This window comes from Notolepis coatsorum (assembly GCF_963971535.1).
Source record: "Notolepis coatsorum genome assembly, chromosome: 12".
Lineage (NCBI taxonomy): Eukaryota > Metazoa > Chordata > Actinopteri > Aulopiformes > Paralepididae > Notolepis > Notolepis coatsorum.
In genome coordinates this window covers 38,264,747-38,285,277 of record NC_140176.1, presented here as the reverse complement: position 1 = coordinate 38,285,277, position 20,531 = coordinate 38,264,747, and the positions used below count along the sequence as shown (strand labels likewise).

General features: G+C 44.5%; 1 protein-coding gene across 1 annotated transcript in view; it reads left to right on the top strand.

Moving 5' to 3' along the window:
• cntnap2a (contactin associated protein 2a) overlaps positions 1 to 20,531 on the top strand; it is a gene marked incomplete at both ends in the record, with an annotated part of 675,314 nt that overhangs the window by 579,252 nt on the left and 75,531 nt on the right. Inside the window, 2 exon segments of the mRNA XM_084325811.1 lie at positions 1,196 to 1,426; positions 2,427 to 2,560. Of these exon segments, the coding sequence (XP_084181937.1) occupies positions 1,196 to 1,426; positions 2,427 to 2,560 (365 nt within the window).

Here is a 20,531-nt window from a genome sequence, read left to right as displayed (position 1 = left end):
CCGCGGCTGTGTGGCGGCGGTGGCGCGTGGTTTATTTTCCACTTGACGCTGGTTAATGTGTCATGCAGAGCCCAGGGAAGCGGGCAGTTCTTCCACGGCTCGTGGACTGAGCTGCAGCTAATAAGGTTCAGGCTCCATCCTGTTGATGCGTTTTAATATGCGTTTCAGAGTTATAGCGCCCTCTTCAGGGCACCACGAGTTATGATGTTATGGAGTTATGACCTGTCTGAAACGTCAGCACCTAATTGCAAACTGACGTTTGTGTGTGTTTGTGTGCATTTGTGTGCGCACGTGTGTGTGTGTGCACGCGTGTGTCTAACCTCTAACCTTCGTACTAGTATAGCGCTTTGCTACTAAATAATCTTCCATGCCTATATTACTACCTACTATGCTAGTATGTCTATACTACTATGCACTCAAGACTGTAGCAGCAGTAGCACTCAAGTTCAAGTTTGGTTGGAGCCTATGGCGCCTATGTCTTTGGCTGGGCCTTTCCCGGACCATTCCTGGAGTTTGGTGCTGGTCTCTTGCTTGTGCTTTGATGGATTTTAGTTGGTTTTTATCGTTGGGCTCCCTCGGTTCGCTGGCATTTTGGGGATTCCTTGCGTGGGGGGCTCGCTACGGCTTCTGCTTTCGAGCAACACTGTACTTATTGTACTTATTGTATGCCTATTCTTATGTCTGCACTTTTTACATTGCACTACTTTTATTGTCTTTTATACCTATTCTTATGTCTGTGCTTTATGCATTGCACTCCTTTTATTGTCTTTTATACTTATTCTTATGTCTGCACTTCATGCATTGCACTACTTTTATTGTCTTTTATACCAATTTTTATGTCTGCACTTTATGCATTGCTTTTACTCTGTCAACGGTATGCAAGTTTTATGCCTATGTTCATTTTATGCTATTTGCTGTGAAGCAATTTGAGCTGCAATCCATGTATGAAAGGTGCTATATATACCCTTCCTGCTGACAGAACTAAGTAGCTTTGGATAAAAGGGTCAGCTGAATTACTAAACTTAATGTTAATGTGTGTGTGCGTGTGCATGTGCGCGTGTGTGTGTGTGTGTGTGTGTGTGTGTGTGTGTGTGTGTGTGTGTGTGTGTGTGTGCGTGTGTGTGTGTGTGTGTGTGTGTGTGTGTGTGTGTGTGTGTGTGTGTGTGTGTGTGTGTGTGTGTGTGTGTGTCCTCAGACGTCGGTGGGTTCTTTGAACCGGGCACTCTGGTCAAGTATAACTTCTTGCCTGAGGCCGTTGCCGCCAACCGGGACGGGAGGCTCCTGGCGCAACCTCTGACCCCACAGGAAGTGCATCTGACTAGAGAGGAAGTGGCCTTCAGCTTCAGCACGTCCAACGCACCAGCTATCCTGATGTACGTCAGCTCCAGGACCCAGGACTACCTAGCTGTGCTGCTGAGGCACAACGGTACGTCTTCACATGTGATGCATTATTCACCTGCATATAACCTATAGAACTCTGTATGATGTACAATAATGCTGTATATACCATACATACATACATACATACATACATACATACATACATACATACATACATACATACATACATGCATGCATACATACATACATACATACATACATACATACATACATACATACATACATACATACATACATACATACATACATACATACATACATACATACATACATACATACATACATAATTTATTCTTACTGTATATCTATCCACATCTGTCTGTACATACCTGCATAATTATACTCCTTTTTATTATATATATATATATCTGTACATATCCATACATGTGATGCATTATTTATTCTCAACACCTGCATATAAATGGTAAATGGTGCATTTATATAGTGCTTTTATCCAAAGCACTTTACAATTTTGTTCCTCACATTCACCCATTCACTCACGCATTCACACACCGATGGCGGCGGCGACCATGCAAGGTGCTCATCGGGAGCAGTTAGAGGTTAAGTGGCTTGCTCTTCCGATTCTACCTCCTGAGCCACATGGGCGTCCTCCCACAGCACAAACATGCTGGGAACGGACTCCCTGTCATCACCCTCGACCAGGACACTGGCATCAGTTGGTTCCCCAGGCGCCATACTATGGACGCCCACTGCTCCTACAATAGTTAGGATGGGTTAAATGCAGAGGCCAAATTCCTGTTATATGCAAAGAAGATGTACTTGGCAAATAAAGACGTTCAAATTGACTACGGTATCAGGGTATGTATTGACACTGAAAGAAGTAGTTTGGACTGTTTTTCTCCCTGTATGACCATGTCCTACAGACAGACAGACAGACAGACAGACAGACAGACAGACAGACAGACAGACAGACAGACAGACAGACAGACAGACAGACAAACAGACACACACACATACACACACACACACACACAGATGTTGACCCTCAGCCCCTCTGTCTTCAGGTACGTTGCAGGTGCGGTACAACCTGGGGGGTCTGAAGGAACCTTTCTCCATCGACGTGGATCAGCGTAACCTGGCCAACGGACAGCCTCACAGCATCAACATGTCCAGAGTCAACAGGACTATCACCATCCAGGTACACACACACACATATACACACACACATACACACACACAGACATATATACACACACACACACATACACACACACACGCACACACACACATATATAGACACACACACACCCACACACACACACACACATATATAGACACACACACACACAAGGACACGTATACACACACACACAAGTACACACGTATACACACACACAAGCACACACAAGAGACACGCACACACAGATACCACATGCATATCAATGCCTGCATCTTATGAAATGCATACATGACAGGAAACTATAAAAGAAGGAAGGGTCATCACGCGCTCTGCTTGGTGTCAGACTTCGGTGTCAGTTCTATTGAAGCCTATATTAAAATTCTAAATATACCAGCTATCTGAGGAAATATACATCAATGAATATATATCAAACGTTAGCTAGTTAACAAGGCAACACATTGCTGATGATTCTGACATCGGAGGTAATAACCTGTTTAAATTATGTCATAAACGAGGAGACGGCTGATCCCATTCAATCAGTGTCGGTCGAACTCAACGTTTCCACACTTGGCACCGACGTGCGTTCTCGCGCTGCATGTGACGTGATGACCCTTCCTTCTGTTATAGATTCCTTGATACACAACAGGAAATGACGGCGAGTCGTCAAGTTAAAGTCACCTCGCTCACACCATGGCTCAGGGGAGCGGTACTTCTTCCTAATGTTCCACCTTCATTAGTTAAGCTTCAGGACGGCGAGAGAGACTGTTTGTGCTCCTCGAGGGGGTTAACTAAGTCCTGGTCTTCTGTGTGATGTGAGATAAAACTGTCCACTGTCTGCTGGTACTAATTCACCTCCAGCAGACAGCTTAGGAACAGAGAGTCTGCATCGATCTGTCTGTGTGTGTGTGTGTGTGTGTGTGTGTGTGTGTGTGTGTGTGTGTGTGTGTGTGTGTGTGTGTGTGTGTGTGTGTGTGTGTGTGTGTGTGTGTGTGTGTGTGTGTGTGTGTGTGTGTGTGTGTGTGTGTGTGTGTGTGTGTGTGTGTGTGTGTGCGTGCGCGTGCGTCTGCCTGTCTGTCTGCCTGTCTATATGTCTGTCTGTCTGTCTGTCTGTCTGTCTGTCTGTCTGTCTGTCTGTCTGTCTGTCTGTCTGTCTGTCTGTCTGTCTGTCTGTCTGTCTGTCTGTCTGTCTGTCTGTCTGTCTGTCTGTCTGTCTGTCTGTCTGTCTGTCTGTCTGTGTGTATTTGTGTGTGTGCGTGTATTTCTGTTTTTGTCTGTGTGTGTCTGTGTGTGTGTGTGTGTGTGCATGTATTTCTGTTTTTGTCTGTCTGTGTGTGTGTGTGTGTGTGTGCATGTATTTGTGTGTGTGTGTGCGTGTATTTCTGTTTTTGTCTGTGTCTGTGTGTGTGTGTGTGTGTGTGTGCATGTATTTCTGTTTTTGTCTGTGTGTGTCTGTGTGTGTGTGTGCATGTATTTCTGTTTTTGTCTGTGTGTGTCTGTGTGTGTGTGTGCATGTATTTCTGTTTTTGTCTGTGTGTGTGTGTGTGTGTGCATGTATTTCTGTTTTTGTCTGTGTGTGTGTGTGTGTGTGTGTGTGTGCATGTATTTCTGTTTTGTCTGTGTGTGTCTGTGTGTGTGTGTGTGTGTGTGTGCATGTATTTCTGTTTTGTGTGTGTGTGTGTGTGTGTGTGTGTGTGTGTGTGTGTGTGTGTGTGTGTGTGTGTGTGTGTGTGTGTGTGTGTGTGTGTGTGTGTGTGTGTGTGTGTGTGTGTGTGTGTGTGTGTGTGTGTGTGTGTGTGTGTGTGTGTGTGTGTGTGTGTGTGTGTGTGTGTGTGTGTGTGTGTGTGTGTGTGTGTGTGTGTGTGCATGTATTTCTGTTTTTGTCTGTGTGTGTCTGTGTGTGTGTGTGCATGTATTTCTGTTTTTGTCTGTGTGTGTCTGTGTGTGTGTGTGTGCATGTATTTCTGTTTTTGTCTGTGTGTGTGTGTGTGTGTGTCTACTATCTGTGTTTGTGTGTTTATGTGGGTATTGTTATAGTGTTACATCACGCGCAGGAGTGGTTTGTGAACAATAAACCATGCCTAGGGGTGGTCGTTAGGCCCGAGGCGAAGCCGAGGGTCGTTAGACCCCCCTAGGCATGGTTTATTGTTCACAAATCACGACTGCAAGTGGTGTAAAGCTTTTATACAACTGCCACATTCATCCAACCTTATTTCTATACAATAAACACACACTAATCGAAGATGTATTGAAAAAACCATCCGCCAGAAAAAGTAGTTCCCACAACTACAAAAAAGACAATTTGCCTCCATGTGGAAGCAGATCGGAAGTGCATCCAACCAACTAACACATCCAACTGTGTATTATTGGAATGATTGAGAGAAGTTGCCTCATGTGGAAGCAGCTTGAAGTGCATCCAACCAACTAACACATCCAACTGTGTATTATTGGAATGATTGATTGAAAATGTTATTACCAGATGCAGAATGGGTACAATACAGTACGGCTCAATACACACAATTGTTAAGGGGATGCAGACCTACTTTCCATAGAACTTCATTCTTAGATGCTTCTATAGAAAGTAGGTAAAACAAATTAAAAAGTTTTCTTTGCCCTATAGGAAAAAAAACGTTTTCTTCGCCCTATTCTTTTATTTATTTTTTTAAACCTACTGTAGAGGGCCTAAACTTAACCAGTTGGAAACCAAGCGTACAGTAATAAAATTAGCAATCAATCAATCAATCAACTCAATAGGCCATGCTCACTTAGAACAGCGCAGCACCCAGCTCTCTCTCAGTCTGACTATCCCCCGCGTTGCAGGCAGAGTGTGTGTGTGAGTGTGTGTGCGTGTGTGTGTGTGTGTGTGCGTGTGTGTGTGTGTGTGTGTGTGGGGGGGGGGGGGGGTGGCGGTGGGTGGAGACTAGAGCGAGCGCTGATGGTCGAAAGGAAAAAAAAATTGAAAAAAAAAAAAATTAATCAATCAATCAATCCGCGATTTTTCTTTTGTTACAGAATGATTCAAGACCCATCAATTACATCATCCAACATTGTTTAAACGACTAAGACATTCGCTGTGACAGAATCGCTTGATATTTAGTCATTTAGTCGCTATCAACATATCCATTTGTAAAGATTATTGTCCACCTTCTTGTGATCCGGCGGATTGATGTGATGTGATTCGGTTGTGGGCGGGTCCTGGGCCAGCAAGCGTGGACTGATCGCAATACATACGTGTAAATGGACTGTTTCAGCCAATCAGAATCGAGAAATTTGCATGCCGTTGTATAATGCGTATTACTGTGTGGGGACATCCATGCATTTGTGTTTCTTCTGTGTGTGTGTGTGTGTGTGTGTGTGTTTGCGTGCGTGTGTGCATACATGCGCCTGTGTGTGAGAGTGCTTTTACTTAACGTGTAGCAACTTCCTGTCAGAGATGGATCCAAAACTCCTCAGAACCAGAACCAGACTTCCTTCTGGTCTGAGATACTTTTCCATACTGATCTGAGGCGCTTTTACACTACATGGTACCTACTTGACTCGACTCTACTCTACTCTGCCTTTTCAATTTTCCATTGCCAAAACCTGGTACCGAGTACTTTTTTTAGCACCTGCGGTTCCAAGCGGGTAGAAGCGATACCAAAAAGTATGATGTGCAGATCACTGATTGGTCAGAAGAGAAAATCGTCACTATGTTATCATTGCGCTACACAGGGGACGTCTTGCACAAAACACAAGCCATCTTTAAATAGCCCCGCGACTACTAAACATTAGCATTCATTATTTGTTTGCAGCTAGAACAAAGTGCAATAAACAAAAAAAGATACATTCACAGTGTATTCTGCCATATTTATTGATGAAACAAAACCAACAGCAACACAATTTACCACCAAGAACAAAGAGTTTAGTCTCACAAAAAGATCGCAAATTTTGTTAGCTTATGTGACTGGGATTTCCCATTCTAACCGTTAGCATTGCGGCTAGCGTGCATTAGCTAATAAGGCACTGATTTCCTAGCTAGCTTCGATATGTGTGCGTGTGTTGCGTTGAAGATGAAGTCACGCGCCCTCGCTATGACGACCAGCTACACTGACTGTATTACCTGCCGTGGAAAACGAACAAAGTATCAGGTACCAAAAGCGAGTAGAGTCTAGTAGGTACCATGACCATGCAGTGGAAAAGCGGCGTTAGACTCAGGCCATGGTTAGACTAGTGTATTCCTGGCGTTTTTTTATATACGTTTTTGACGACGTTTGATGTCCCTATTACACAGAAATGCGTTTTTTGGCGGTTTTTTGTGGATACGGCTGAAACGCAAAATTGTGTTTGCGTTTGGAGATACGCAAAAAAAACGAATCAACAACAGCGTGTAGTCAGCACGCTAGCCGTTGTTGCGAAAACGCCCATGCGCAGTAGATACCATCGCGTGCCCTTCCGGTGACAACAGTGTGTGTGTTTGGGACATACAGTAGCTCCGTGTCCCAAATAGCTTCAGCTACCATGTGTTGTCAAGTTATTGTTATAAGGACCCCAGTCCAAGCTACAACAGTCTGCATTCCCTTAACAATTGTTTGTATTGAGCCGTATTGTACCCATATGCAATATGTTAAATAAAGTTTACATCCATTCATTCTGCTAGCATTACCGATTGCATGAGCAGCTGGCTAACGTGAGCTATCAGGATTCAGACCATGTTAGCTCAGAGCTCCTCTTTCAACTTAACAAGCATTAAACAAATGGCCCAGTCATCTATTCACCTTTGTTTAATACACACAGCGTTGTCTCTAATGTTATCTAACTACTGATAGCTCGCGATATCATCAGTTTTGGTGCTGGCTAAGTAGCGTGAGCTAACGTTAGCTTCTAGCCACAATGCTATATTGTTATAATGGCATACTCCATTGACGTTAGCATGCAGCTAACAATGCTACCGATCGTTTTTTAGACTAAACTATCCGCTCTTGGTGGTCACTTGTGTTGATGTTAGTTTTGTTTCATCAACAAATGACAGGCAGAACACACAGTGAATGTATCCGTTTTGTTTATTGCACTTTTATTAGGCTTTGCTGAAAAAGAATTGCTGCATTGAGTAAATAGGCAAGATGGTGGCGCGGCATAGGCGCCTGCCTTATTGACATTTTCTTTGCTGGAGCTTCCAGGAAGTGTATTGGCACATTCGTTCTGATTGGTTGAAATTGCCTTCATGTTTGCCACCTACTGCCACCTACTGCTTTGGCAGTGTACTACATCAGTGTGCTCGGGTGACAAAAACGAAAAAAAAAAAACGAAAGTGTGACTCGAGGCGCACGACGTCGCGGCGATACGCATATGAAAACAATACGAAGATGATACGAAAGGTGTAACCGCTGCCTCAGCAGCAAGGAGAGAGCTCACATTCTGGTGGAGTGTCTCACAGTGATAATGAGAACGTTGTAAAATGACTCACATTGACTTCCTGCTGCATTGTTTGCAATAACTGGAATGTGGGTCCAAACGGTTGCATAGCAATGGCACCCCAGTGAAATCATCTGTAGTCAAAGTCATGCCTCGAAGAGGAGTTAACCGGGGGGGAAAAAACCAACATGTTTTTGAGTGGACAGGATTTTTAAGAAGCCTATCTGATCCAAAAAGCACTAGGCAGTGGAAAATGTGAACGCCAGTTCAAATCTATTAATCATCATGAAATACTGCATTTCAGAGGTATATGCTTCATGTCTCTACTGACCTCCACAGGTATTAATGTTTAATAAATACTCTCGTTTTTTACTATATGTCATTTTCCACTTCCAACATCTCAACAAGAACATGTTTTAATTTAGGCAATCGTTCTTTTCAGAGTTACAACAAAGAAGACGTCAGTATCAACTCACTTTCTCTCTCTCTCCTTCTCATCCCCCCTCTCATCTGCTCTCTCTCTCTATCTCTCTCTGTCTTTCTTTGTCTCTCTTCATCCCTCTCTCTCTTTTTCTCTCTCTCTCTCACACACACACTCTCTCACAAATGCACTTTCTCTGTATCTCTCTCTCTCTCTCTCTCTCTCTCTCTCTCTCTCTCTCTCTCTCTCTCTCTCTCTGTCACACACACACATACACACACACCGCAATGCCCCCATCCACAAATCTCATCTCTCTAATCTCCCACTATGGGAATAAAGCATAATAAGAACTGAATTAAACTCAGATATCCAATCAGAAAGCCTCTCATCTCTCCATCATGTCCCCAAGACATCCTTCTCACTGGCAGTAATGGGAGAGACTCATTCACTCCTCTCTAATCTCTCTCACTCTCTCTCTCTCACTCTCTCTCTCACACACAGACAGACATACACACTCACTTACACAAATAGATACACACAGAAATGTTCACGTACACACACACACACACACACACACACACACACACACACACACACACACACACACACACACACACACACACACACACACACACACACACACACACACACACACACACACACACACACTCACACACACAGACACACACATCCAAGTCCACACAGCCCTGTTTCATGCATTGTGGGGATATGGACTTTCTAACTCCTAAAGGTGCAAATTAGATCTTTATAGGATCTTTATCAGCAGCGTTTGTGGGGGTTTGAGCATTTATAGTTCATTTATAGTTCATTTATAGTTCATTTATAGTTCCTTTATAGTTCATTTATAGTTCATTTATAGTTCCTTTATTGTTAATTTATACTGCCCTGTCAAGGCAGACCGCAGTAACTTCCAAACAGTGAAACTGAGAAAAATGGCTTTAAAGTTTTTTGACTTGCCATCCAAAATGTGTTATAGGTAGATAGATGATAGTACCCAGATTTAACATGTATTAATGAAGTAATCTTTAGGCATACAAAAATATGACGTAATTATTTTAATTAACCCCAAAAAAGCAGATACTGCACTCTGTTGCACGATTTCCTTAAATAATTATACAGGTAATGTACAGGCAAAGTGCAGTAACTTCAAATACAATGAATGAATGAATGAATGAAAACTTTATTTAACAGATTGCAGAATGGGTACAATACAGTACGGCTCAATACATACAATTGTTAAGGGGATGCAGACCTGAGAAAGACGTTTGTCTTGTTTCCATCAGGGTCCCCCATTTTCAATTCATATAGACATTTATGACATACACAACATACATGACATTTATGGCATAGGGACATATAGGTATTTAGTACTGATACATTTGTGACATAGGCGGTATTCAAATATACAGTACTGTTACCCCTAGATCCTGACAGAGTATATACATATGATGGGGAGGGGACTGTACATTAGGAGGGGGTGGGTGGGTGGGAGGGAAATATACATACGGCGGGGAGGGAATATATACATGCGGTGGGGAGGAGACTGTCTATTAGGAGGTGGTGGGGGTTTTGGGCATTTACGGTGGCCAGTTTCGAATTGCAGCCTCCCGTAGGTGCTCTTTAAGGGCGGTTTTGAATGTGGGCAGGGATTCACATTCCTTTACAGCTTTGGGTAGGGCGTTCCACATTGTTGTGGCATAATTGCGAAACGTGTTTAGTCCCTTGTTTGAGCCGAATCTGGGTTTAACATGATTTGTTGAGCTTCCTCTGGTGTAGTGGTTGTGGTATTCACTGACCTTTGGGAAGTATTTTGACATGTACATGGGCACCCCGGTCGTATAGTGTATCTTGTAGACCAGGCCCATTGCAAGTTGCTGTACTCTGTCGTCTACTCTAAGCCATCCTAGGTTGGCAAAGTGGGCAGGGGTGAGGTGGGTTCTGGGGTTCAGGTCAAGTAGTAGTCTGACCAGTTTGTTTTGTGATGTTTGTAATTTTGTTTTAAGCGCCTTTGAGGTGCTTTGGTACCATGAGGTGCACGCATAGTCATAGTACCCTTGAATGAGTGCTCCTGCCAGAGTCTTCAGGGTATTCTTGTTTACCAGAGAGGAGATCCGGTACAAGAATCTAGTTCGTTGGTTGACTTTTTTTATTACATTGGATGCCATTTTGTCACAGGAAAGATGTTGTTTTCCCTCCAGCTTTCATAACTTAACCTAGCCATTTTAATTGGATCATCATCATTCCAATATATTCAGGTGTTAAATTTCATTTTCAAAATGGCTAGGAGGGAAAACAACATTGTTATTTAAGGAAATCGTGCAGCAGAGTGCAGTTTTTTGGGGTTAATTAAAATAATTACGTCATATTTTTGTATGCCTAAAGATTACTTCATTAATACATGATAAATCTGGGTACTATCATCTATCTACCTATAACACATTTTGGATGGCAAGTCAAAAAACTTTAAAGCCATTTTTCTCAGTTTGGAAGTTACTGCGGTCTGCCTGGGTTTTGAGTGTGATTTTGTAGTTACTGCAGTTTTTAAAACCCCATATCTCCAAAACTGAGCGACATTAACATCTGAAACTTGGTCACAAGATAAAACATTTATTGACAAGTTCAATTTCACTCATAACAAAATTTTGACTTTTTTTGAGTTACTGCGGTTAGCCTTATAGTTCATTTATAGTTCATTTATAATTCCTTTATAGTTCATTTATAGTTCATTTATAGTTCATTTATAGTTCCATGTGACCTTCTTGCTAATCCCTCCTCCACACGAGAGTGAGGTAAACACGGAAATGCTTGACTCAGGACAAGTGGGCCAATCACAGAGCGTGTGGTGCTGCGTCGCCCTACAAACAAGTTTGGGACAGATGTACGAAGGCCCTAACCCTTACCTTAACCTTAACCTTAACCTTAACTCATTGACTGCCACGCGCTTTTCCCATCTTTACTCAATGGCGCCAGCGTTATTGACCATTTTCGCAATGTTTACGGACCCATCGTGTGTTCTGTATTATAGCTATGGTGACAATAGTAGCTCATTTGACAGGCATTGTTTATAGTCCAAGAGTGACTAACCAGTTCATTTCTACATACTGTAGTTTGTGCGCTATTACACGCTAAACATTGCCCCTTTCCTAAATAATCCAGTCTTTTTTCATAGATTGCAAGATATGACGCGTTATATGCATTATGCCCAAATTGTTCTGGTTGCTCGCCTGAAAACCCCAAATACATCAAGGGGGTCGTTTTAACTAGAAACTGCGATCGTTACCAAAAGCATGTTTTAGGTCCGGTAAAATACGACACTGTGATCGGTACAGAAGCATGTTTTACGTTAAAAGAATACCAGCAGGTTACCTAAGATAGACCTTACCTCAGTAAGAAAGTACTCCAAAATGAATAAATCCCAGTCGATCCCATGGTGATCGCAGTTACTCGTGTATATTGGGCATGGAAGGTACTGGAAGACAAGTGATATCCCCAGTTCAAAAGGCAGGCGATACTGCCACCTGGCGAGATTCCATCGTCATTGCAATTCCGATGTAGGCAGATGTGCCAGGGAGACCTAGGCAGCTCCGGCTGAGTGTTTAGAACGGGGATCAAAGGAAAAATATCAAAGGGTCGAAAAACAAGATATTACGTTTTTGGCACTCAAGCGTTGGCGGCGAAACACAAGATATTACGTTTTTGGCACAGAAAGAGTTAATGACTACATGCCTACCCATAACCTTACCATAACCATAACCATAACCCCCTACACATATTTCCTACTATAGTCTCCAGCTCCTAACACACACCTTGATGTCACTACTAGGGATGGGTACCTTTCATATTTGAACCGATACCGGTACTTTAGTCTCAAGAAATTTAATTCGCAGTCGAAAAAAATAAATCCAAACTTCAAATAACTACAATTTCGACAGTTTTCGGCTTGTCATTGCTCCGACTGCTTTGTTGTTGAATCAAGTCAAATCCTAGGTAAGCATATATTGTGCGTGTGAACGTTGACACGAAAAAAAAATAAATAAAAAAAATTGGTTTCTCACTTGATTCGATACTCGGTAGTACCGACGTGTTTCGGTTCGGTGCCTCAAAAGTACCGAATTCGGTACCCATCCCTAGTCACTACTGTAGTCTCCAGCTCCTAACACACCTTGATGTCAATACTGTAGTCTCCAGTTCCTAACACACACCTTGATGTCACTACTGTAGTCTCCAGTTCCTAACACACACCTTGATGTTACTACTGTAGTCTCCAGTTCCTAACACACACCTTGATGTCACTACTGTAGTCTCCAGTTCCTAACACACACCTTGATGTTACTACTGTAGTCTCCAGTTCCTAACACACACCTTGATGTTACTACTGTAGTCTCCAGCCCCTAACACACACCTTGATGTCACTACTGTAGTCTCCAGCTCCTAACACACACCTTGATGTCACTACTGTAGTCTCCAGCTCCTAACACACACCTTGATGTTACTACTGTAGTCTCCAGTTCTCCCGGTGGCCTGGCCTGCACAGATTTAAAAAAATATATATATTATATAATTTTTTTTTTTTTTTTTTTTTTTTTTTTTGCCAGGCCATTGTTTCTAGTTGTGGCGGCAGCGCGATAGTTAGATAACCTAGGTGGGTGGGGAACAACCAGGATTTCACTGTCTGCGACAGAGTTGGAGAACTATCTCTCACTCTCCCTCACGCGGATCACACACAGAAATGGAGCCGTGCTGCCGCTTGTGATTGGTGGAGGCGGGACCAGGCGATACAGCTGATTGACAGCGGAGGCGGCGAATGCAATGGCAGATAAAGAGAAAGTCAAAATAATTCCAAGATAATTCAAAGATTATATACCTTTGCCACATTGGCTACAAACATAATCACTGCAAAGTTATCAAAAAAAATAAGAATCTGATCAGACACAAGGGTTAAGTTGTTGTTCCCTTTCTCTCAAAAACATCTAGTCTAGTTAATGTGATCAATATTATTTGACAATTGATGCTTTTTGTTGGAAATTTCAGTCAGTGAGCTCATACTTTGAGCTAATTTTATAGTTAAAATGATTGAGACAACGCAATCTTCTGTCTTCGTTGTGCATGCATGCGTGTGCTCACCACACGCAATACATGTGTCACTATTCTGGCAGTGGCTACTGTTATTATAGTATTGTAATGAAAGGTCTGTTATTTAATGTTTGTGTAAGGGCTATTTTAACTGTTGATGGGTAGTGCATCAGTAAAGTGAATATGGTATTGTGCTCTTGCTCTGTTTGAATAGGTGGAGAGAGTGGTTAACTGTATTATAATAGTAAATAGAAAAATATGTTGTGCGCTTGCTTTTTTCTTTTTGAAGGTGGAGAGAGTAGCGTTGCTAGTGCCACAACAGTTTTATTTGAGGTTCATAAGAGCACATTGTACTAAGCAATTGTTGGCTCATTAGTTTGTGATTCACATGCACAAAAATTCACCAGAATGCTGTCTTTGTAACAAAAAAATTCCGGGTGGGGGACCCCCAGACCCCCCGCTTAAAAAGTGGCCTGATTGGGGCTATATTTCACGCTATATCTCCCGGTATGAATTATTTCCCCAGTCCGGCCCTGCATACACACACACACACGGTGAGGAGTGACTAAAGGTTGATTGCAGTCCGGTTGTGTCTTCTGGTCAATGAGAGCAATGCTGGCCACAGTTTCTGGTGTGTGTGACCCGACTACCAAGTCAGTCTATATCTCAACCCCAGGTTTCCACACAGTTCCTCTGTCTGCTCCAGGCTACTCCTCCAGACAAGACTGAAGCTAGTGCTTAAAGTTTAAAGAGCCGTCAGACAGAACAAGCTGGAAGACTAGTGAATGTGTAGTAATTGGGACTTGAGAGGGGGGGGGAAGGGGGGGGGTGCAGGGAGAGAGAGAAGAGAGAGAGAGAGAGAGAGAGAGAGAGAGAGAGAGAGAGAGAGAGAGAGAGAGAGAGAGAGAGAGAGAGAGAGAGAGAGAGAGAGAGAGAGAGAGAATATATAATTATCTGCAGTTTAACCACAGAGTAAAGTGTACCCAGACATGCACAGATAAGTATATACAATTTTGGTCACTGACATGTTTTTAACCAAATTGAAAGGCTACATGGTTCTCTGTAACATGTCAATCTGAAAATGGGTTTTAGATAGAAATATAGATAGATAAACAGACAGACAGACAGACAGACAGACAGACAGACAGACAGACAGACAGACAGACAGACAGACAGACAGACAGACAGACAGACAGACAGACAGACAGACAGACAGACAGACAGACAGAGTTGTGTGGGCGAGATGCAGATATGCACTGAAAGCCCATATAAAGGGGGTGGTTCTGAGAGTCTACAGCTCCGTCCATCCAAGTGCATGTGAGCCTGATTTCAACCCTCTGAGGTCTGAAGTTGAAAATCCCCCTAACGGGCACAGAAAAGGGGGGGGCAGAAACATAAAAAAACCCAGACCTCAGGCGGCTGGGTGGCGCAGTGGGCAAGGCCCAGCTCTCTGCGTTGCTTCCGGCTTGGCCGGCCGTCGTACTAACACAATTGGCAGTGTTAGAGGGTGGGAAAGCCGGTGGTTGGGTCCTGGTTGTTGTAAACAGCGACTCCTACAGTTCGGTCGGGGCGCCTGCTCAGTGAGGAAAAGGATCTAAGGGGGGTAGTGTGATCCTTCCACACATTACACTCTCCCAGTGAGAGTCCGCGCTGCCAGGTGAAAAGAAGCGGTGGGCTGGCTACACATGTGTCGGAGGAAGCATGTGATAGTCTCTGCCCTCCCAGACCGACGGTAGGGGGTAGAGTGCGCAACAACCAGGAAGGGGATTGGGAATTGGCATAACGACTAACATTGGGATGGGGGGAAAAACGAAAAAAGGAGGGGGGGAAAGATAATAAAAATAATAATAAAAAAACACAACTTACCTAATGATAAGGTAATTGATAATAATGATAATGAAAATACCCATTCACACACCGTCAACGGAGGTGACCATGCAAGGTGCCAACCTGCTCATCGGGAGCAGTTAGGGGGTTAAGTGTCTTGCTCAAGGACACTTCGACATGCTGCCGGGAGGAGCTGGACTTGAACAGGGAACCTTCTACCAGACGACCGCTCTACCTCCTGAGCCACTGTCACCCCTATGAAGACACCCAATCCCCTTGCCAAACATCTATGCTACTCATAGTGGTCAAATAAAAATGGGTCCTTGAGTCATAAAGACGCTGAGTTACAGTCGACGCTCTATGAACCACATGGCCCTGCTGGACGCTCTATGAACCATGTGGTCCAGGCCAGACGCTCTATGAACCATGTGGTCCAGGCCAGACGCTCTATGAACCATGTGGTCCAGGTCAGACGCTCTATGAACCATGTGGTCCAGGCCAGACGCTCTATGAACCATGTGGTCCAGGTCAGACGCTCTATGAACCATGTGGTCCAGGCCAGACGCTCTATGAACCATGTGGTCCAGGTCAGACGCTCTATGAACCATGTGGCCCTGCTGGACGCTCTATGAACCATGTGGTCCAGGTCAGACGCTCTATGAACCACGTGGCCCTGCTGGACGCTCTATGAACCATGTGGTCCAGGCCAGACGCTCTATGAACCACGTGGCCCTGCTGGACGCTCTATGAACCATGTGGTCCAGGCCAGACGCTCTATGAACCATGTGGTCCAGGCCAGACGCTCTATGAACCATGTGGTCCAGGCCAGACGCTCTATGAACCACGTGGCCCTGCTGGACGCTCTATGAACCATGTGGTCCAGGCCAGACGCTCTATGAACCACGTGGCCCTGCTGGACGCTCTATGAACCACGCGGCCCTGCTGGACGCTCTATGAACCACGTGGCCCTGCTGGACGCTCTATGAACCACATGGCCCTGCTGGACGCTCTATGAACCACGTGGCCCTGCTGGACGCTCTATGAACCACATGGCCCTGCTGGACGCTCTATGAACCACATGGCCCTGCTGGACGCTCTATGAACCACATGGCCCTGCTGGACGCTCTATGAACCACATGGCCCTGCTGGACGCTCTATGAACCACATGGCCCTGCTGGACGCTCTATGAACCACATGGCCTGCTGAACCACGTGGCCGTGGCGGATCGGTCCCTCGGCCACTCTGCAATATATATCCCGGAGTGCATCGCAGCGTGTAGCGCAATTAAATCACAATTGAACCTAAATGCTGAGGACGTGGAGTGACCACTTTGGAACCTTTCAAGCTGAGTGGTCTCTTGATCAGCCATTGAGTAGGAGGAGTGACCCGAGTGAGTAGTGAGGAGAATGGACCCGAGTGGTGTTTTCAGCCCCACAGGCAAACTACAAATCATTTCTAGTTTCAAACAGCGCTATGGGGGTCCAGCTTTTCTTTATGTGTTCAATACAAAAGAGATAGAATGTACTTCATTTTGACCAAAATGGACTGCATTTATATAGCTTTTATCCAAAGCGCCTCTACCTCCTGAGCTAGAACATAAAAACCAGAGAGAAAGCCCCCCAAATGTGTGATGTCACCTGGATTTCAAATCTGGGACTTATCCATAGACAATAGGGCACTTGTGTGAACATTTTAGATTAGATTAGTTTAAATTCAAATGTAAATGGTAAATGGCTGCATTTATATGGCGCTTTTATGCAAAGTGCTTTACAATTTGTTCCTCACATTCCCCCTATCTCTCTCTCCCTCCCTCTCCCTCTCTCTCCCCATCTCTCTCTCCCTCCTCATCTCTCTCCCTCTATCTCTCCCCCTCTCTCTCTCCCTCCCCCATCACTCTCCCTCTCTCTCTCCCTCTCTCTCTCCCTCTCTCTCAAACACCTCGAATGTTTAGAGATGAAAGAACGAGAAACTCCTCCCTCCTCTCGCCTCTATCTGATCTCAGTTGTCCTTCCGCGTTCGGTTTGCGCGCCCTGATTGGCCTCTCAGCGCCCAATCGCGTTGCGCCTAGCTTTCAGTTCCACAGCCCAAGTCCTCGCCCATTTCCACGTATTGTTTTCATATCAATCGACATCACATCAATATAAATAACGTAGTGTTTTCATCTCTCTATATTAACGTAACGCGCTATTCATATCAATCGACATCACATCAATATAAATAACGTATTGTTTTCATCTCTATATTAACGTTAGGCTGTAAAAATCTGTTCTATAGGCTATATTTAGTCTAGTTTATTAGACATAAACGGCGGTAGCAGTATATTGATGCACGGCGGTAGCACTGCAGTATATTGATGCACGGTGGTAGTAGTTAGTGCATTGATGTGCTAGTTAGTTAGTATATTGATGCACGGCGGTAGCGAGTTAGTTGATAGTTAGTAGTATATTGATGCAGGTAGGTAGCTGATGTGATGGACTTGTGGAACTGAGAGAAGTTCTGAAAGTTAGGAGCGAGCGTTGTTAGGAGTAACGCGATTGGGCGCTGAGAGGCCAATCAGGGCGCGCAAACCGAACACGGAAGGACAACTGCCTTGGGTAAAGTATTCACGCCTCCCCACCCCTCCCCTCCCCTCCCCTCTCCTCCCCTCCCCTCTCTCTTCTCATCCCCCCCAAGGAAGCTATAAAAGAAGGAAGGGTCATTATGTAGCTGTTTAGCGCATGAACACACATTGAATGGGCAGACCACTCCCTCATCTCTGCCTTGTCGGTGTAGCAGGCTATTAATCTGGGTGGTGGAGGCTCTGGCATGTTGTTGTGTTGTTATTCAGCTAATGTTTAATGTGTTCTCAAGGTACATTTAGTTTGATGTGTATGTTAATTCAGCAGCTTATTTGCATGTTTATGTTGTGCTAGATTTATAACTAACTGGAGCTACTGATGAGGTTAGTAACAGACTAATGTTAGTATCTAAACTGTGATAATTAACCTGTTAGCTAAAGTTATGAAATGTCATATTTTAGCTAAAATTGACTTTTGATATGGTGATCTCCTCTTCTCTCCCCTCCTTTCCTTTCCTTTCCCCTCCTCTCCTCTTCTCTCCTCTCCTCTCCTCTTCTCTCCCATCCTCTCCTCTCCTTCCTTCTCATCTCGTCTTCCTCTCCTCTCCTTTCCTCTAATCCCCCCTCCTTTCCTCTCCTTCTCCTCTCCTCTCCTTCCTTCTCATCTCGTCTTCCTCTCCTCTCCTTTCCTCTAATCCCCCCTCCTCTCCTTCTCCTCTCCTCTCCTCTCCTTCTCATCTCCTCTTCCTCTCCTCTCGTTTCCTCTCCTCTCATTCTCCTCTCCTCTCCTTCGCATCTCCTCATCCTCTCCTCTAAGATTAAGTTTAACTTATGTATTTATTTTTTACCCAGGGACAGTGCACATTAATCAACATCTTCAGTTTAGCCAGAATTAGCTAATGAGCTAGTTTTCATCTGTAGTCCCTGCCTACCATGCATGTCTAATCTCGCCTCCTATCCTCTCCTCTTCCTCTCCTTCTCATCTTCATCTCCTCTCCTCTTCTCTAATCTCCCCTCCTCTCCTCTTCTCACCTCTCCCCTCCTTCCTTCTCATCTCTTCTTCCTCTCATCTCCTTTCCTCTAATCCCCCCTCCCCTCCTCTCCTCTCCCCACTCCTCGCTTCTCCATCTCCCCTCTCTCCACCTCTCCCATCATTTCCTCTCCCCCTCCTCTCCCTTCCTTTCCTCTCCTCCACTCTCCTCCTCTCATCTTCTTCTCTGACGCATTTCCTCTCCTTTCCTCTCCTCTCCCCTCTTCTCATCTCATATCCTTCTCTGTCTCATCTCTTCTCCTCTCCCCTCCTCCCCTCCCCTCCCCTCCCCTCCCCTCCCCTCCTCTCCTCTCCTCTCCTCTCCCCTCCTCTCCTCTCCTCTCCTCTCCTCTCTTCTCCTATCCCATCATCTCCTCTCCCCTCCTCTCCCCTCCTCTTGTCTTACCTCCTCTCCTCCCCTCTCCTCTCATCTTCTCTCCTTTCATCTCCCCTCATCTCCTTTCATTTCACCTCCTCTCATCTTCTCTCCTCACATCTTCTCTCCTTTCCTCTCCCCTCCTCTCCTCTCCTATCTTCTCTTATCTCCTATCCTCTCAGCTCCTTCTCTGTCTCATCTCCTCTCCTCCTCACCTCTCCATCTCATCTCCTCTCAGTTTCCCCCACCAGCTCTCATGCTGATATCTAATACTTGTATGATTATCAGTGTACCTACTCCATTTAAACTTGTTTTTTTCAATGATATTAAATTAAAATGAGAGTAATTCAGCAGCGTTCGGTCTAACCCTCAGTTATCACTTGCAAAGGTAAATGGTTTGCCCGGCAACCAAGCCTGAATTATATGTAATTGAGCTAAATGACAGTACGCCATGGGATGGCCTCAGCCTCTCACAAAACCCTATTTATCTTTCCGTATATAACCTTAATGTAACGTAAGAAGCCCACTGCAGTTCTTATGAAGACAACTGTGTAGTTTAAATTGAACATTTTAAAGGAAGAATCCCAATAATTGTGGTTGTAATTTATGAAGTTTGGACAAAACCAGGTTTCCCCTCCTTGGCTGTGTGCCTCCCTGGGTTTGCGTGGAGGGGCTCTGAGACCCCCGCTAGCTGGGAAGCCAATTCGTTTTCTCAGATACAAGTAAATAAGCTGAACACAATTTAATTGTGTCCCATTATCCTGCCTTCCAGACTCCACCCAAACAAAACACACACACACACACACACACACACACACACACACACACACACTGTCTACAAAACCTTTCCCAACTCACACACTGTTTACAAAACCTTCCCCAACTCACCCACTGTCTACAAAACCTTCCCCAACTCACCCACTGTCTACAAAACCTTCCCCAACTCACCCACTGTCTACAAAACCTTCCCCAACTCACCCACTGTCTACAAAGCCTGTCCTTCTTAAAAGTCAGACGTAATGAAGATGTCTCCGGGCTGCCAATCTGTTCCTGTCTGCATGGTGCTGTGCTAGTTTAGGCATCCTGGGGAGAATGCAAAATTAGGTTGTAATGATACATAATGTCCATTAGAGGGCGCCATAGGACCGCACAGTGACGCTGATACAGGAAACAAAGTTAACTGATTTCATCCCTGCCTTGTCCTATGTGTGTGTGTGTGTGTGTGTGTGTGTGTGTGTGTGTGTGTGTGTGTGTGTGTGTGTGTGTGTGTGTGTGTGTGTGTGTGTGTGTGTGTGT